Source organism: Dryobates pubescens, chromosome 9 (assembly GCF_014839835.1).
Source record: "Dryobates pubescens isolate bDryPub1 chromosome 9, bDryPub1.pri, whole genome shotgun sequence".
Lineage (NCBI taxonomy): Eukaryota > Metazoa > Chordata > Aves > Piciformes > Picidae > Dryobates > Dryobates pubescens.
This window is the reverse complement of record NC_071620.1, coordinates 32,906,931-32,926,831: the sequence shown is the minus strand read 5'-3', so window position 1 is coordinate 32,926,831 and position 19,901 is coordinate 32,906,931. Positions and strand designations below refer to the sequence as shown.

The 19,901-nt window shown below is 40.7% G+C and overlaps 1 protein-coding gene across 1 annotated transcript in view; it reads left to right on the top strand.

The window, feature by feature from the left end:
- Window positions 1-19,901, top strand: part of RNF144B (ring finger protein 144B) — a 49,164-nt gene that overhangs the window by 23,184 nt on the left and 6,079 nt on the right. Inside the window, exons 3-4 of the mRNA XM_009906577.2 lie at window positions 8,867-8,971; window positions 17,260-17,320. Of these exons, the coding sequence (XP_009904879.1) occupies window positions 8,867-8,971; window positions 17,260-17,320 (166 nt within the window). The remainder of the gene's footprint in view (window positions 1-8,866; window positions 8,972-17,259; window positions 17,321-19,901) is intronic.

Below are 19,901 nucleotides of genomic sequence, written 5' to 3'. Positions count from 1 at the left end.
TGTACACTGCTGCCAGCTGGTCTTGCTAGAGGGGAAGGGGAAAGCCTTCTAGAAATACTCGGTTTTCTCTTGTACTTCACTATCAGGACACTCAGTGAGGCTCTGCTGCTTTCTCTAATAATTTTAAGAGCAGTTGTATGTTGCTCTACCTCCTTTGGGTGGCTAAATACTGACATTTTGTCCTTAGTGCAGTTAAGGCTTGGGTTGCTTGTGCAAGAGGAGCATTGGAGAAATGGAGACAAACTGATGTGAAGGATTAGCATCATCAGCAAAAACCATCAGAAAAGCCTGAGAGCAGGGACCAAATAGATCTCAGATGTAGAGAAGGCAGATGACAAAGAATGTGGGATCCCTGCAAAATGGAGCAAATGTATATGAACACTGCAATAAAAGACTACTCAGTAAAACTTAGGAAAACTTAGTGTCTAGCCAACACTGAATTTTATTAGCTCTCCTCTTTCTTTGTGATAATTTTCAAGAAGGAACTTGGGCCTTTATTCTTCCTCTTCTTTCTGCCGTCCTAGGAGACACCTGCATGTGTTCATGGCTGCATGAGAACACTACCTTCGCCTCTTCCTAAATAGACCTTGTGCTGCAGTGCTTCACTTAACTTTATATACAGCTCACCTCAGGTTGTTTTCCACTTCCACCCACAGGTAGCAAGCTGCTCAAGTTTTGACATTTTGGATTCTTTTTTTCCCAGCTTGACTTTTGCAATATTTCAGACTAGCTTTGTTTTAAATTTGCAAAGAGGAAAATTCCCACCCCTGCTGATACTGGCACTGAACACATAGCACTTTTACAGTAATTTGGATGGTTTAAGAACTCCTTGAATGTGTTTCTATGCAGAGTCATACCAAAGGCAGTGTTAGTGGGGGTGCCAAAAGAGCACAAATGTACCCATTGCCTTCTGATGGATGCTACTATTCAGGAAGAGTAGCTACATATTTCTTAAGTCAACAGAGGTGACCATCTGGGTGGTAGCCAAGGGAAGAGAGGTGAGGAAAAGAGAACTAACATATTTAATGGCAGCACTGTGTGAGTGAAGTTGGTGTTATTTCCTTTTAACAAATGTGAAGTAAGTTGTCAATGCCTCAGCAAGCCATGGTAACTGAGCCAGCCAGTGACATAAGCCTCATGGTCATGTCTGTTTTGTAAGCCATTTTGAGAAATGGTATTTGCAGTTGGTTTGGTTTGGGGAAGGGTGAGTTTTTCTGGTTCTGTTCTCTTGTCCTTTCCTGTTTGGTGGTACCACTTCATGGCAATGATTACTAGAAATCTATCCTGACTTTTATGAAAGGCTGTCAGGATGTTGGAGGCTGTGTATAAATTGGTTTTAGACTCTGTACATGAGCAGAATCTGGCACTGTTAGTGGTATATCTTTTGAGACAAAGCTGATGACTATATTTCTCAGATATACTTGATCCCCTCAAAAATAGGCTTGTGGGGCAGCAGGAGGCCATTGTATTCTGGAGCACTGTTGCATTTGCTTGGAGTTTTCAGTTGGTCATAACAAAATAAAATGCTTTTCAGTGATGTTACTCTTCCCCTTCTACTGAGCCACGAGATGACCATGTCATTTGAGGCTAAAGGGGCATTTTTTCACTTTCAAACATTTTTCTTTATAGGACACTTACATGATCTGATCTTCTGTCCTTTTGAAAACAACTTCCTTTACCACCGCACCTGGTCCTTAGCAGTTACATTACAGATTGGGCACTACAGATACATGTTTCATTGGATTTTTGTTTTTCACTTTAAACTATGCCTATCATAAGTTTATCTCTAACAAATTAATAAATCACTATTTCTGTGGTGTACTTTAAAAAATATTCTTTCAATTGGAAAAGCTTCACATTTTTTCCCAAGTGAAGTGCAAATGCCTCCAACCTCATTGCCAATAGACTTGATTCATCTAGTTTTAAGACTTGTTGAGAAACACTTGTGAGATTCCAAGGGTTTGATTACCACACATTGAAAGCTACTGTCCTATTTTAGTGACTGTCATGGCAATGATGAATGTGTTAGTAAATGTTACATAGATACATCCTAAACACTATGAGTACTGTTTTAGGGAGTGTATGTTTATGTGACTACACAATTAACTAGCTATTGAGTGGATGAAGTGGTTACATTTAGAGTTCTGCTACAAACTGTCTCACTGAAGGTCATATACTACATATTCCATGTAAAACTACAGAACTGCTACATTGTTTTGTGTAGTCACTGAAGAACAGATAACATTACTAAATGCTAAGAAATAAATAAAACTTATGTTTTACTGAATGAAAAGTACATAAAGACTGCCCAGAATGGAAAAAAACCCTAGATGCCTATCTGCTGATCTGTTCTGAATCATAAGACACTGTGGAATGCAAACTGAAAAGTTATGTTTTCTCTCCATATACAGTCTTTCTTTTTAACTCTCCCACAAGTTTTGAGTTTGTAAAAAGACTAAGGCTGAAATACCCCTAAGACCACACCAATACAGCTTTGAGTACAAATCTAGAAGAAAGATTTAATAGTTTAGGTGCTGGAACAGATTGCCTAGGGAAGTTGTGGAGGCTTCAGCCCTGGAAGTGTTGAAGGCTAGGCTAGATGGGGCCTCAAGCAACCTGGTCTTTTGCAGGAGGTGTCCCTGCCCATAACAGAGGAGTTAGAGCTAGATGATCATTAAGGTCCCATCCAACCTGAACCATTCTATGATTCTTTGAAGTCAGTCTTGCATGTTTTAAGGTGGAAAACTGAACTTTTCTTAATTTTTCTGAAACTGAAATTGTCTTCAGGTCATACATTAATAGGAAAGACTGTTTTGGCACAATTACCTCAATAATTTCTTGCATTTTCTTATTTAATGTAGATCATGTCCTAATACTGTTTAAGAAATACTGTAGATCCCTCTTTTTTTGTTCTTTCTGCAATTTAATTCAAGACAAATACCCTTACTTACCCTGTATCAACTGCTGCACAGTGCCTGGCAGCAGTATCTGTAATATTTGAGAGGAAAAGAGGCCAGAGCTTTCCATTTCTTTCTTCTTCCTGTCTGTCCCTCCATGTTTCTTAGTAGAACTACCTGTTCAATTTTCTCACATCATGTGTGGTTTGCATTTAGGGAGCTGAACAGCTGCATGCAGATGGGAGACCAGCAAGGTAATGGAACATGTCAAGGTACTTGAAAAAGCAATATGTAGGAATGATTGAGGCCCATCTTTTGTCTCTGATACAGAGATTACCTGGAAATGGCTTCAAATAGAAACAAGATTTCATGGGGAGAGGGATATAGTGCCTTTGTCACATCATTAGCTGGAACACAATACTGAAATTATACTTTGAACTCATTAAAGTGCAGAACTCTTATGGTCCCTTTGCAGATGAAATATACTGCTAAATAGATTTTTCTTTCTGTTTTCTTCCTTTTCTTTTTCTTTTTAAATTTTTAAAAAATCAGAATCCATTCTGTGCAAACAACAAACAGCAGCTTGTGGAAGTGTTGAAATGATGAACCCATGAATAACCTAAACAAAATTCCTGAGGCCTGCAGCCGACCTTAGAAAACACTTTCGAAGATCAGAGGAAGTGTTTATTACTGAAGAAGGATTTTTTTTTTTAATGTTATTAGTTTATGCATTCCTGGATTAGACTTTTCAGTGCTTTTTTAAAGATTCTTCCCTCGTGTTTCAACACAGACTTTCAACAGAGCCTTAGCTTCAGGAGAGGAATGTGTACTTGAAGCATATGTAAATATTTGCCTGAATCATAATCTTTCTTGCAAGACCTGCAAGATAAAAAAGAAATGCATGTATCTTGCATGATGATTTTATCCAAGTGCTCTACAGGCCATAGCTTACTAGATATTCATGAGCAGCATTTTGTGAAGTAGGTAAGTGGACATTGACCTTATTCCTTATTTTATTAAATAGAGAAATGTGATGTACGAAAAGACCAGTGAGGTGTAAGAGGAAAAATAATTCTTGCTCCAAAATGCTCAGACAGCAAATTATTTGAAAAAGGTGTCATAACACATCATGAATCTCAGGGAGAGAAAAAGTACTTGTCCAGCAGGAGTGAAATGTGCTTGGCAAAATTAGATCACTACCAAAACCTTCCAGAGAGTGTAGCAAGTTTTACTGGTGGAATTACATTATCATGTTTGAATATATCCCTCTTTCTTGATTGCATCAGGATTTTGTTATGTATCCCAGAACACAGATATGTGTCACAGAATGGTAGGGTTGGAAAGGACCTCTGGAGATGATGTAGTCTAACCTTCTCTCCTAAAGCAGGTTTGCCCAGAAGGTGAGCAACATGATATAGTTCTTCAGGGGGGAAAATCTGGGTAAACTGAACTAATCAGGGTACACGGTATTTAAGTTAAAATTCCTGTGTTGGTGTCTGCCATTCATTTGAGAGGTAAACATAATGAAGTCAAATCTCCAATTTCATCTATAATCAGCTGGATTCAAACCTGTTCAACAAGACCTCAGTAATTTTTAGTCTCTTGCCTCCTCAAGATGAGGAATATCTTCAGCCAAGCCTGCTGTGTCATGACAGGGGGTGATGATTTTAAACTAAAGGAGGTTTAGACTAGATGGAAGCAACAATTATTTTTTTTTTCACAGTGGAGGTGGCAAAGCACTAGCACAGGTTGCCCAGAGAACTGATAGGTGCCTGAACCCTGGAAACATTCAAGATTAGGTTAGATGAGGCTCTGAGCAATTAAAGAGGTTCCTGGTCTAGTTAAAGATGTTCCTTCCCACTGTAGAGGAGTTGGACTAGATGACCTTTAAAGGTCATCCAGTAACCCAAACCATTGCATGATTCTATGATTTTAATCGTTCTGCCTTGACTATGTGATGCATTCATGGAAAACTGTGCTGGTGAGAAAGTCACTGCTGATGACTTGCTCTGGCTATGGAGAGTAAGACAATCATACGACTGCCGTAATTCACAGCTTTTGTGGTGCAGCCACTGACTACTCTCCATGCATGAAAGTCACTGCATTAAGGGAAATTGGTGGGGGAGTGTAGCTCAAGCTCTGTTGAGATCTGATTATTTCTTGGATGTCAAGATTAAGATCTTCTCAAGGAACTCTTAATTTTGATCTTACCTTCACTTTGTAGAGCAATTAAGTGACATATGTAGCATGTGCAGTTTTCCTAACAGAGGTACTGCTGATTTTTGTAGGAAAAAAATGCACAAAGTCTTACCCTTTTCTGTCTATACAATGTATTCTCCACAGTGTGGGAGGACATACTGCTGAGAAGGTCATGATTCATTATATAGACATTGAGTCCTCTGTTCATCACATCTTGAGCATGTACATCTTTTCAGGTGCTTTTATTTGCCACTTTGCAAGTAAGTGGCTAAACTAGTAGCTGAGCTGTAAATAATAGTAAAACCTCCCTAAAACCAGCTTTGCTGTTAAACTGAAGGCATATTTTAAAATTTAGTGATTTCCCACTGTCTCTTCTTTGCTTCTGACTTGTAAAAGAAGGAACAAGAATTTCACATCTTCATTCCTGCACACAGTTAGGAAAAAAGCCTACTCCTTCAGTGGTAAATGTTAAACTCTCCCTTTGAGTTTCACATCATCTTTACGCCCTCCATCAGCTTCTTTAATTGCACACACAGCATCTTCTCCAGGCACAAAAAAATGAAGGCAAATGATTTAATAGCTGTAAGAACTATCTAACAGGGAGGTTTTCTGTGAAACCTTTGAAGATCCATTGCACTGCGCAGACCTAATATACCATCTCTCCAAGTAGCCCTCTGAAAGCACAGTACCCTCTAAAAATATCACAGAAGGCTCTAGTTGCTCACCTATCCTCACCTACAATCAAGCAGCGAGCTAGAAGGAGAATCCAGATGCATTAGCAGTCCTCAGAAACCTCTGTGCTTCTGGCTTGGTACCCCTAATGATTTAGATACTGCATATTGAAACTGACTGCAAAATCCATACTGTGGATCGAAGCTCCTTAAGAGCTTCGTGCCTGTCCTTGCACAGAAGGGCTCTGAGATTCTGTCCTGGAAGTCTAAATTAAGAACAAGCCTCTGGGCTCCTGCTAGGCCTGCAGTAACTTCTCAGGCTTTGTCTTCCCACTGTAACTGGCTGACCTGAGCTGCCCCTAGAATACAAATCCACTGTACCATGCTGTCAAAACAAATTACTAAATATCAGGCAGCGCAACAGAGTAGATAGAAGCCAGGATCTTAGCTGAAGTAAAAGGTTGCTCTTCCATGCTTGTGGAGGAATTAAGGCAAACTAAGTGCCTTGGCTGGAGGGAAGCATTCCCTCCTGCTCCAAATGCTGCCCTAAGACCTGATCCAAAAAGTAGTCAGGTCTCCCATGAGGAGATGGAGTGGTTTATAAGGAGGCCCTGCTGGAGCATCACCCACAATAGCCAAGTTCACCCAACCCACTGCAACATGTGCAGGCTTTGTGGAAGGGACTCAGAGAACAGAATTTTCTGTTTGCATCATTCATAGTGGAGTTCAGATACAGGCACAAAGAAGGCAGGAAATTTGTAGAGGGAGGGAGCACTGGATACCCTGTTTCTCCTGCCATTATGGTCTGAAGCATTTGAGCAACGACAGATACTTAATGGATGTGGGGCTGCAGGAGTAAGTTACTCCCAGTCTCTGTCCACACCAGTATGACCCTGGGAGCCACCCTGGGCTCTGGGGACCTGTTTTTTATGGCATTTCCCTGTGTCACCTCCTGCCACTTCCCAGACTGTGGTGGCAGCAGATGTGGGCAGGGCCCCACGAGCTCCAGTGTCTGTAGGGGACAGGCTTCCAGACACCATCATGGTTATGTACCTGCTGCTGCTTAAAGCTCTGTGGAGGAGCTGTGTGTGCTAGTGGAGTCATTGAATCTGGTGGTTAAACTGACTTTGTATAAGCACTGCACCTAGATGCCTTTGGGTGAGCTGGAGAAAAAGGTGGCACAGGACAAAAGAGTAGCTCCTGGTTAAATCTGGGCCGATACTCCCTACGGTGTTAATAGTGCCTTCAGTTACTGACATGATGTCAGTTTTGCTATTTGCCTGTGAGTATCTCCCTCACCTCCCACATACTAGTTTCACCATCAATTCCTTACAGCCTGCTCTGCTGCTTTCTTATAGGGGTGTGTACTGGATCTGAATCCATTACTGCTTAATGAGCTAGATATTTAAAGTTTACCATTTAGTTTATACCTCTGCATTCTTCTAAGTTAATGCACTTCAAATATTTGCCAATAAAAAATAAGCTAATTTGAAATACTGTTAAGCTGATTCTACTTGCTTGAACTAATTATCTCTGTATAGTTTATCAAATTATCCAAAACATATGAATGTGGATGTTTCACTAGAGAGGCAGGCAGAATAATAAGGAAACTTCATTTCCATTTGTAAAAATCCTAATTATCCTGACATTTAAGAGGGAATCAGTTTTCCAATAAAAATACAATGAATACTTTTCTTTAACCAGAGCACAATGTGCAAGGCCTTCTCAGAACAGTTCAAACTAATTCAGACTTGAATGTCAAATATCTGTAAGTACTGGAAAGTTAGTTTGTGAAGTGTCCTGGGATTTCACCAGAGCTCATAATCTGAAAGGCTGTGATTTCCTCACAGCCCACCTCGTAGCTTTTGAAACTCAGTGCCCGTGGTTAAAGTTGATAGAAAGGCAAAGGTCTCCAAGACCTTATGTTTTGACATAGGTCTTGAAAACTGATGGGGCAATAAGGAAAGAAGCCAGGAGTACTAAGAGGGAGAGGCTTATCAGGTGGGCATGAAACACAAATCTAAAGGGGGAAAAAGCTGCATTAATCCTGGTTCTTCTAAAACATGTTATCATTTGCAATAAACTATGCAAGCTTCTACCAAACTCTGCCAGAAATCCATGTTTTGTTATTTGGTTAACAGTGATTTGTTTGCTGTATGCTTTGTCATTATTTTGAAGAGACTTTTTTGTTTGACTACAGCCTCACCAGTTAGCTGTGCAATTTGGAGATACTATTCAAGCACTGTTCTTCTGTCCATTGTGCCAGTTTAATGCCATGATGCCAAGACTCTTATGATATGTATTAATAAGACAAACTTGAATATATTTGAAACTGGCATGCCAAATAAAATAGGGAGAGAACAGAGGTCTTTTTTCCCCCCTTTCCTCAGAGAAGGGAGGCTTGCCATTTTTGTGTAGTGAGCTTTTTGAAACATTCATGAGGCAGCCTGCAGGCTGGAAACGGACTCTGGACTCCTGCTCAATAGACTTTGTGGTTTACAAATCATGGTAAACCACAGAATTTACCTGCTCTATGTGAAGGGGGGCAGGGGGAAAGGGGGTGGGGCATGAACTGATAGCTGCACATCTGCTAGGACAGATTGTAACCTCCTAACCAGGTTATAAACAATCCTCCTTCCCTTTTATGCAGCTAAGAACAGTAGTCTCATGTAAATGAGGTCTCCTACAATGGAGACTGCTGGGTGAGAGTCTGAATTAAGAACACAGGAGTAAAGACAAAAGAATAAAGCCTGTTTAATTAGGATGAAAGATGCTCTCCCCCCTCCTTAAATCCTCCAATCCCATTTTAGCAGAGCATAGGGCTTGTTAGCTCTGAAAGGTCTGACTTGCTGACTTGAGTAAACGCAATGCTCGGCAGATGAAGTCATGCATAATTAATTGTTCTTTGTTGCATTCTTTCCAATGTAATGACTTGTAGCATTTAGGCTTGTAATAATTGATGTTTTCTGTGTGCTGGAGCTTCAGGACAGCCAATTAAGGCAGTGGAGGTGGTAGCTGTGCAGCATCTCTAGCACCTGTGTATTACTGACATGCCCACATATAACTTTTTTTTTTTCCCTTTTCTTTACTTGTTTCTAGTGCCTAAAACAGTATATGCAGGTGGCAATTCAAGAAGGCTGTGGTTCTCCTATCACATGTCCAGACATGGTATGCTTGAACCATGGGACCCTACAGGAAGCAGAGGTATCAACACTATTTTATTTCTCTTGTTTTAAACATACTCTCCCCGCCCCCAAACTTCTTTATCTACCTGATGAACATGATCATACACTTTTCCCTTCTTTTATTACCTTTAATGAGCTTTTGTCAAGAAGCCTGACTGACAAGAGTAACTAGAAACAAAGAGATGTTTTTCAAGAGTTTTGCTCCTTTTTCACTCCCTTTGTACCCTTAAGGAAAGGCTTATTTGGCATCCAGACAACCTCTGAATTACCCTTGCAGGTGACTTAACCAGAATACCCTGTATCCCAGAAATGCTGAACCTCAGTTAACATTGTCAGATTTGATTTGGCTGCCTCTCTTACTTAACTCAAGAGCAAGAACACAAGACTGATGGTTCTCAAGACCAGAATTTCTTCATGTATGTTCATATTGGGCTACAACTACCAGTTTGCAGTCCAATAAAAACATGCAAGACGCTGTGTAGTTATATGAAAAGAGAGGTATCAGCACAACACTGGGTGGAAGAAGGTCTTAAGAGATATATAAAGTGTCTTCATCCCAAGGCAGATATGGGAGTGGTCAAGAACTCAGAAGCCAAATGAGGTTTAGGCAGAGCTGTTTGCTCATCTGGCATGTGCACCATCTCCCAGACTAACTGGAAAGTTCACTTTGAAAGTTGGAGGCAGAGAAGCTGGAAGAAAAAAGTGCTTCTCAGACCTTCTTTCACTACTTGGGACAATAGGGTACAAGAGGTCTATAGATGGTCCCTACCTGACTGCCTAATTGTCTCCCAGAAATGCTCAAGTAGCCCTCTGCCTGACTTAGGGCTGGTGTAGAGGTTGTTTTGAATTGGGCTCAGCGCCAAGTGCATGTCATGGGGAAGAGCTGCTGGCAGTGTGGCTGGAACCTTCATATGTGCCAGCTGTTCTGTGCATCTAGAAGGCCAAAGAAAACTCTGGGCAAATCTGATGTTGCCCTGTGGCTATTCTTGCTTGCTTTATGAACCAGGTTGGCCCCTGCGGTGCCTGAGAATACAAGAAGGAAAAAAAACCACCACAAAACAGAACAGGAAAAAAGGGTAGCTAGGGGATTTTGGCTGGTTTTCTGCATTCTCTCTGCATTTGTTTGCAGGGACAAAATCAAGGAGAATCAGATCTCTATCTCTGAGCTAATGAAAAGTAGTTTATCTTCTGGGTTTTCTTAAGCCCTGTGTATATGACATGACTGTGATAGAAATATATAATCCTATTCAACTGCCATCAGTGGCAATGCAGTGCCCAATGCCAAAAATGCCTTTTTCTCCAGAAAAATTCAGGATCTCCCCCATACATGTGAAACACTGTGCTTGGCTGAATCAGGGCCTTGAAGTTGCAGCTGTTGCAGAGTGCAGGCATATTGTGGAGTGTTTCTCTGGCTGAATCCAGCTATTATTGAAAGCAGACAGCTGTTTCCCTTTCTCCTTTCTTCTGCATAGATATAGAGAGGGCATAGAAATGTCCCTCTCACCCATTGCACCAAGTTGGAGGCAGCTAACCTTTATTGAAAATGCATCATTCAGGGAAAATTAACAAATGGTAGGAAGAATTCAGCTGTGTTAAGCTAAGGTTATGATGCTGTGGGAGTCAGAGAGATATATTTCCCCCTTAGTAATGCAGAAAGATACTCTAGGGCATGTATTAATGGACCATTAGCTTAATCCTTAGGTGGTTATTGGGCTGAAGGCAAAATGACTAAAGAGCTCGAATGTGCATTAGTGTCCCATGGATGAATGAATGTTCTGACACTCCCTTTCGGCGATGCACTTGAAAAGTACACCTTCCACTTGAGAAGCAAGCAGGCCTTCAACCTGGTCAAAATGAACTGATTATGTATTGTACCAAGTACCTATTTCTTTAAAGATGAAACCAACCCAGGAACAATAGAAAGGATGGATTGGCTTTGTTTATAATCTGCAAGATTAGAATGTAAACTACAGATTATGTATGATCACTATTCTAGTCTATATTCTGTTTTGTTCTATAAAAGCTATTCCATGTGAAAATGCAGCCTTTAAAAGCTATTATTTAAAAATCAGAACCTTATTCAGATGGTAGACAATGTGCTTAAATATGACTATTGTTTGGCATGAAAGTACTATTTGAAATTACAGTTTGTTTAATACATACCCTGAACCCCTACCCATGTAATAATACAAGCCTTCTTACCTCTGAAGGCTCTGGATGTTTGGTCTCTGGCTTCTGCAATTAAAAGGTTCTTAGTATCATAGTATCAGTCAGGGTTGGAAGAGACCACAAGGATCATCTAGTTCCAACCCCCCTGCCATGGGCAGGGACACCTCACACTAGATCAGGCTGGCCAGAGCCTCATCCAGCCTGGTCTTAAACACCTCCAGGGATGGGGCCCCAACCACCTCCCTGGACAACCCATTCCAGGGCTTCACCACTCTCATGGTTCTTCATCAGGACACTGCTATGAGGACTAACATGTTGCCTGTATGTGGGGCACAAAAGAAAACAAGTCTTTTACTAATTCCCTGTGTTAGCATCAAGGTTTTGAAAAATGCTTTTTTGATGATATGTCCATTTCCTACTCTGCTGTGACTGATGGTTACCCAGGTACTGTTACAGTTTGGAGAGAAAATAGTAGTTGAAATTGTCTCTGTTGTGGACATGATATTAAGTTGGTTCCTATACTTTGAGCTAAATTGCGTCTAATTATCTTAGCTAACATGCTTATTTTGTTTGCTGTTTAAACGCCTTCTGCTGTAGCCTGCACAAGGGAGATAAGATGAATTTAGGCATAACTTGAAGTGAAGAAAGGCCTTTTTGTTGACTTCAGTGTGTTTTGCATCAGGCTCTCTTCAATAAGGAAACTCAACAATTAGTAACAAAGCTTATAAGGAATTTATAATACATTGTAGCTGTGAAAGTTCCTCTGCTTTCCTCCTTCAAGCTTCAACGCTTTCCAGTGACCTGTTTGTCTTCATTGTGAGTTAACTATGTTTTATCTTCTCAGTAAAATTCTTCAGTGTTTATCTACTTTGGTAGTAAATTTTGAGAGCCTTTTCAGAGCTCCTGTCTTGATTTTGAGACACATGCTTCTTGTGCTGCTTTTGGGGAGCGAAGTGGGGGTGAAATATCTAGTTAATATTTTAATCAGGGAATAGACTGTCGTCTTGTGTAGCACAAAGAAATGAGCAAGTGTGAGTAGTAGGAATGTGTGTCTAAAAGAGCTGAGTATTTCATCAGTCTTTGGGGAGTAAACTAGAAAATTGCACTTTTCAGTACTTTGAAGGTAATTGCACTTTTCAGTACTTTGAAGGTATGATTCCTAAAACCACTCTTGTTTTTCGTTCCCATTGTTTTGTGGTTTTGTGTGTGTGTGTGTTTTTGTTTGTTTTACTTTAACAGAATGTAGTTGAAACTGGTACATTCCCCAGCAGTTTTCTCTTTTCACAAATAATGCATTCAAACAGAAGGAATTGTTCCACTGGAGCACTTGAAATCAAGTGTAAACCTAGGTCATATCGTGACCTGTTACATCAAGATAGCAGCTGCTTCTAGCATAGCTTGTTTTAAGTAGAAATGAGTGGATGTTGGTTGTGAGAAGGCAATGGTTTTTGCTGTAGAGTCTGTTTCAAATAGCTGGTTGTTACACACACAAAAAGGAAATTTAAAAGCAATCTCATTAAACAAGATGTTTGTCATTTAAGCTCTAATAGTACAATAAACAAAGTTTTGGATTCCTTCCTGGAAGCAGAAGATAGGTGGAACAACTTATGTTAATGCAGTTTTCTTCAACTGTACAGACTTCTGTCTAGAATAGTCCTGCCTCTCTTGGGAGTTTGCTCCACAGATTTAATTGGACCAGTTAATATCTCCAATTTAAATAAGGGGCAATTTGTCACGCTTTGAAATGGGTTTACTTGGTGCAAATCCAATCACCAGTGTAAGTCTTAACTAACATACAGGGATTTCTAAGGCAGTAGTCATTTGGATAGTGTCGAGAGGATTGTGCTTTGCTATTTCCGATTCCTGTATCATTTTGAAGATTGTAACATTGACGCCAAGGTGAACATGATATGATCTGGATTCAAATTGTGCAGCAGGCAGTAAAGGTGATACTGAGTTGGGTTCTCCTTTTGCCTGTTAAGTTTCATAGGGAGAATTAGCCCTTTGCAGTGCCGATTCTGCTTTTTGTCCCACCATCTGTGTGAAGCCGCGATCTACACCAGTGATAACCTGACAGAGGGTTGTCAGCTATAAAAAAATGCTCAAATGGGACAGCGACCCAGATCTTAGAATTCTTAGTTGCATTTTATTCCATACATAGCTGAACAAAAATCCCTTTGGGAGTCAGATTAAAATACCCATTTTATTTTTAATTTGAAAATTGGTTTACATTTTGCTAGGGGTGATCGAGATGGTAGGATGAGGAAGAAGGTAAGAAAATGTTTCAGGCTGACCTATCTTTTTCAGGGTCAAAATTGAGATCTTTGTTCTTCTTTCTTTTAAATAAACCCAAGGGGAGCAAATGAGGGAGTCTTAATTTCGGTTTTATTTGCCACTAAAAAAGAGAAGAGCTCCTTATTGGAGAAAATGAATAATGTAAGATTTCATGATGACTCTAGTGAGCATGGTAGGTGATGAACAAAGTGTGCCTGTAATTTCTGACAATAAAAAGATTGAACTCCCGTGCCCCTTTCAAAAGAAAACCACAGTCCAAGTTAAAAACTATTTTGCACTCCTTGCAAAACTGAAGTGTACCTCTGTGAGAGGAACTTTTGCAGAGATGGGCAATGCAAGCTTTTGCAAGTGGCCATTGCTGCTGCCAGTGCAGGATCTGCCCATACTGTGTATCTGCTGAAGTGAGAAAGGGAGAAGCACTTGTCCTGGTGACCTTCCCTCCCTTGGCATTACTAAGGTTTGATTCATGTGGGTGTGAAAGGAAGTAAGATGTATTCAGTTTTCTTGATTGCCTCCTTGTATCTGCCTTGAAAGCCTGAGAATAGGTGGAGTAGTGATTTTCCCTTTTCACTGTGGTATGCAGTGTTTAAAAACAGGGGAGTTGCTCTTTCTTGGCTCCTGGTTGCTGCACTGCCCAGGTTGCAGATTGCAGGGAACAGCCTGCCCCTGTGCAAACTGAACCCAAATATTTCAAACCCTTTCATTTTCCTTCCTTTGCTCTTTTGTTTTGTGTAGTAACAGCACCCCTGGTTATCATTCTGTTTTAGGTAATCTTTTGGGGCACTTGGCAAGGATCTGGCAGGAGCCTTTTGTGGTAGGGAGCCTTCACTATTTTTATTTTTTGTCATGGATATTTTTACTTCAGGTGAAAGTTGCTGTTCTTGGTGAGAGCTCTTACATGTTCTTGTGCTCTGTAACAGGCATATTTTAACTTCAGACATTGCTTACAAAGCATAGCAAATGAGAAAACTTACTTAACTCCCAACAGTCTGATAAGTCTTAAATCAACATCAGGTCAGGAGAGGAGACTCCTTGCTTCTCATTTTCTTCACAGATTTGTATTGCAACCTTAACCCAGTATTTAAAAAACCCAAACAAACCCCAGACTTGTCCTATAGCATTTCATTCTACATTGTGTAATTTCATAGCCTAGAATGAAAAACTGCTTTCTGACGTGCTTTCAGTCTCTTTTGGTCCTTTGCCATCTGCCAGGTTGCTGGTTTGCTTCCTTTCCATATCTCCATGCTAGGGGTGTGTGTTTGGTAGTGTAAGAAAGGAGGTGTTTGGGATGGGCTCCTGTGTGGGGCTGGAGAAGTCGTGTGAGGATGAACAGAAAGAGATAAACACCTAATCCCTTTACCACGCTTACGGTTGTCCTCGATTAAACATAAATGAGATTAAAAGTTCAGTGAGGAAAGGATTTGCAGGGGTTTGGGGAGGACCTGATAGGGTCTTTTTTTTTTATTCTTTCTTTCTTTCTCCCCCCCTACCCCCCAGTCGAGTTTGCCCATGCAGCTTTGACGTGGCACTGAATTCAGGCAACAGCAGATTGTGCATTCCTTCTTTCTTGCCTAAAGAGACTAAAACTGTGTGAGGATTCTGCTCAGCACCTTTCAAATTGAACTCCATGGGAATTCCGTTGGGAGCTGGTCTTTCAAAGCCTGGGGGAGTTGGTGGCAGAGGTGACTGATTGCGTGTGTTCCATGCCCAGAAAGGCATGCAGGGTTGGGGAAGCTAAGGATATGAAGGAAGAAGAGTGGGGTTGAGTGAAACCTGTGGGGAAGACTGGCATGGTAAGATGAAGGCTTCAATAGAAGAAAGGGAAGCTTTCAGCATTGACTCTACTGGAATAAAACTCCTAACACTGCTTCCACTGTAATTAAAAGGGGAGATTTTTAATACATGGGAAATTCTGGCCTCAATGGAACTGCCCTTGAAAAACTGTTTGTTAAAAGCAAAAGCAGGGACATAAAGACCCCAGACAGCTAAACAATTCACTCAAGTGGCTCTTACAGCATTGAGACTTGCTGTTTCAATTCATTCATAATGGAGGAAAATTTGAGTTAGTTGCCAGTGCTCACCCAGCTAGAGAAAAGCAGATGACTCTTTGATTTCCAAACCCCTTTTAGATCTGAAGCTGCCTTGTGAGCCATACTGAAATAATGTGCCTTGTGGGTTTTACATACCTTTGTCGGTTGGCTTAATTCTTTGCTGAAGCTACTGAACTTCACTCTTTTTTTCTTGTTTAAGTTATTATTTGTTGTTTTGTTTTTGTTTTTTTTTTCAAGAGCACTTCAGCTGACTTCTGATGAACAGTGAAGAGTTTCCCAGGAAGCTGTATCTTACAGTCACATTTACACAATATTGTTTACTCATGCAAATACTTTCATATTTAAAATAGTTTGTACCCTGATTTCAGAAGCTGAGTGAGGACAGTACTTTTACCAAGGGCTGTCTTACTTGACTAAGAATATGTTTGGTAAAGATTTGTTCATGTTTCCCATTTTCATATTAAATTCTTTGATTTCATCAACTATGTCTTTTAAGCCGCTTTGAACACTTAATTCTTGACATCACTTGGATTATGTTTTGCATGGCATTGATTTAAGTCAAATAAATGATCCAAACATGTGCTTCTAAATGCAATTTTAATTTCAGTTTATTTGAGACCTTCATAAAGCAATGTCATATTTTATAATGTACAAATATATATATTAGTTTATTTACCAATGAAGGCAAATGTATTCACTGTATCATATTAAATATATATTGAATTTTCTGTCTTTGTATTTCTTCTCACAAGTGTTATGTTGCACAGCCTAGAAGGATAGCAAAGGCCAGTGTCTACAGAGGACACAATTTTGCCTTTTAAAGTAATCTGAGTGGCTGTGGTAGGATGCTGAATGGGCAGGTTGAGAGTCCTTCACCTTAAAGCTGTCAGTTCTACACTGTCTCACAGCGCTTCAAATGATCAGGTCTTGTATTAGTATTAGTCTAGGTTTGTTTTCAGTAAACAAGAAAGAAATTTTCTGTGCTGATACAGACCAGACCAAATAAAGAGAACAATCACAGATTTTCAGTCCAACAAACGTGTCTCCTGAAGTGTTTGTGAAGTTGTTTTTTTAACTCCTCCTTATTCCGTAGGCAGCTTTGCTTATTGGTTTTAAATAGGATACTTGGTTTTCTTACATGGGCTGTTAATTGGAGATTAGCGCATTTAGGCTTTCAGGTTGCTAGTTTAATTATGGTAGTAAATAAAATGTATCAGCAAAGCATGTTTTTCTTTGCCAACTAAGTTTGTTAACTTCAGTCTAGTTCCCAGGGGGCTGATGTGTTTCTACAGCAAATTCCACCAGCAATGACATTAACTGTCTCAGCCCCAAGCCCATAAAGGGAATAAAACACGGAAAGCAGGCTAGCTTTTAAGTTCTTGAGAGCTAAGTGACCTCTACTATTAGGACTGGGAGACATGAATGAAGAACTGTTCGCTTGAGCTATATTTCTATGCATGAACAACATACTGCCTTCAGCAAGGCTAACAGGCTGTGACCCTTTGTTACATTAAAGCAACATGAAATACAACTGAGAAGCCTGAAGTAAATACAGAATCCACAGAGAAGGCTTTCCCACGCATGGTAAAAAAGACATGGGCTAAACTGCTGGGCTGAAATCATAGAGGTCCACAAACTACTTTTAGCTTTTGGAGAAGGAAGTCAAGGTACAGAGGAGCATGGTGGTAAAAGAAAGAAAAGTAAGAAAACTGAGAAAAGATTAATTTTGCTTATTAATTTTTGTCATGTCTATGTTTCCAATGCTTTTTTATGTGTTTGTTTCTCATTTCAGATTGCCTGTCTGGTGCCTGTTGACCAGTTCCAGTTATACAAGAGGCTGAAGTTTGAACGAGGTGTGAACCTTTTGGTTTCTTTTACCTTTCTTTTCACGGTGTCAGTAGTGGTAGCAGTAGTTCATATTGCAAAGACAAAGCCTATTCCTGCTGTCTTTCGTTTGAAATAGTTTCAGAACAATTACCAGGTCTCACTGTGCTCCACAGACAAATGTAAAACTATTTCAGTGAAGCAGAATCAACAGAGTGGCATCTCACTGAAACACCATGCTTTCACTCAAGCTTGTAGGCGACACTCTCGGATTGTGGGCCTGAGGCTCCATTGCTCTTCCTGCAGCACGCTCATCCTGGGTCCCTTAGGTGGTAGTTGTACTGATAGGACTAGACGTGATTCTGGAGGCTAGTGTAGGGTGCACCTTTAAAGACTCTATTTGTGGTTTTGCTTTGCATACATACTTAGATACAGATGGTTTGGGAACGTATATGAAAAGACAGATGACTCTAAAAGTTAGGTACAGTACTGCACTTGAGAAGAGGTTCAGACAGAATACTGTATGGATTTTTACAGAATCTCACCTGACTTGAGTCATGATGAATGACCACAAAATAGAAAAACTGCAAAATGAGTAGATGCAAGGTTGCCCCAGAATCTGTGGGCAGATACAGATTATAGCTATAATTTGCAAGCACTCAGGCAGAGTGCTATTTTACCTTCTTCTTGTTTATTTTTAACTCCTTAGGAAGTTCTTCAAGTTCAGAAGCCAAGCAGTGGCTTGTCTACAGACTAGACAGTGGAAATTAGAGTTTGTTAAATCACCATATTAAGGGGTGAAGAAAGAGAAACATTCTTGCAATACATTAATCTGTTTCATGTAAAACCTTATTTCCAGAACACTGTAAAACTAGTAATTTCCTGGTAACTCCTCCTTTATAACAAACCAAAGCTGAACTCATGATCTTTTGTCCAACTCCTGTTAAATCTTTTTTTTTGCTGCCTCCCACACAGACAGAAGCCTGAAACTTGTCTGTTTTTTAAATCCTCTTTTTCTTTCTTGCCTAAGTCTTACAAATCCTCCTATGTCTCTTCATTAGGTTTCTAAGATCTGTCTTCCTTTATGATGAGTAACACTGGCATCCAAGTGGCAGGCTTAAACATAGCCTTTTTGTCTTGCCTATTGGCCCCAGCAATAAATGCAACTTACTGATGCCTAGGAACAATGATTCCTGCTAAGTAAAGCTCTGGCCTGGACACCAGCACTAATCCCAGCCCTGGCCAAGACCTTTTGTCTGTCCTGGATTTAGCGCTGCCCCCAAAGCTGACCTTCTTGGATTCTTCAATTGGACTTGGCTTATTAGCTTCTGCTGACCTGAAACTCTATTCTCAGACATGACCCTAACCTGGCCTGGGAAATATTTTGTACTGCCCATCCATGTCGCTCTCTTCTCCTGCAAACAAATTTTGCAGCAGTGAAGCTGCAAACTATTTTGGTGTGGTTTTCATTCAGTAGAAAGCTAAATGTTTGTATGTTTGGGGTGGCAAAGAAAGTATATATAATAAGAGTATAAGCAATATATAAAGTATAATAAGAGTAAGTAATAATAAGTAATATATAAAGTATAATAAGAGTATAAGTGTATAAAATAAAAGGAGAAACTGCAACTAGATTCTTGAGGTGGCTGGAGGTAGATCACAGAATCACAGGACCACAGAATTAACCAGGTTGGGAAAGACCTTTGAGATCATCAAGCCCAACCTATCACCCAACACCATCTAATCAACTAAACCATGGAACTAATTGCCTCATCCAGTCTTATTTTAAACACCACCAGTGATGGTGACTCCACCACCTCCCTGGGCAGCCCATTCCAATGGCCAATCACTCTTCCTGTGAAGAATTTCTTCCTAACATCCAGCCTAAACTGCAAAATTGTTTTAGAATCATAAAATTGTTGGGGTTGGAAGGGACCTCAAGGATCACCCAGTTCCAACCCCTCTGCCATGGGCAGGGACACCTCACACTAGAGCAGGTTGCTCAGAACCCCATCCAGCCTGGCCTTAAAACCTCCCAGGGATGAGGCTTCTACCACCTCCCTGGGCAATCTGTTCTAGTGTCTCACCACCCCCATGGTGAAGAATTTCTTCCTAACATCCAAACTGAATCTACCCATTTCTTCTTTTTTTTTTTGTCATTCCCCCTAGTCCTATCATTACCTGACACCCTCAAAGTCCCTCACCTGCCCCATTTTTCCCTCAAATCCCAGAGCACCTGGGCTCTGTTGGAGACTCCTCCCACCCCAGGTGTGTCTACTTTGCCCTCCCCACCCACTCCCCTTTTTAATCCCCCCCAGGAAAGGCAGAAGCCCTAAGCTGAGCCCATCTGGGCTAGAGGATCCTCCTCTCATCTCTGGTGAGTGCCTATGGTGCACACTGGGTGATGGTGGTGGTGACAACAAAGGCCGGGGGGCCTGGTGGCCCCCCGGTTAGCTAGGAAGACAATTGATGACCACTCCAATGTCCTCCACGGGTGCTGGCTGGGCCTCCTTACTGGAGCTAAGCTCCTCTGTGTGGTATCTTGGCTGGTTGAGGGTCTTGCCCCTGGCTCTGGTATGGGTACAAAAATGGTGGTGGTGGAGCAGGAGC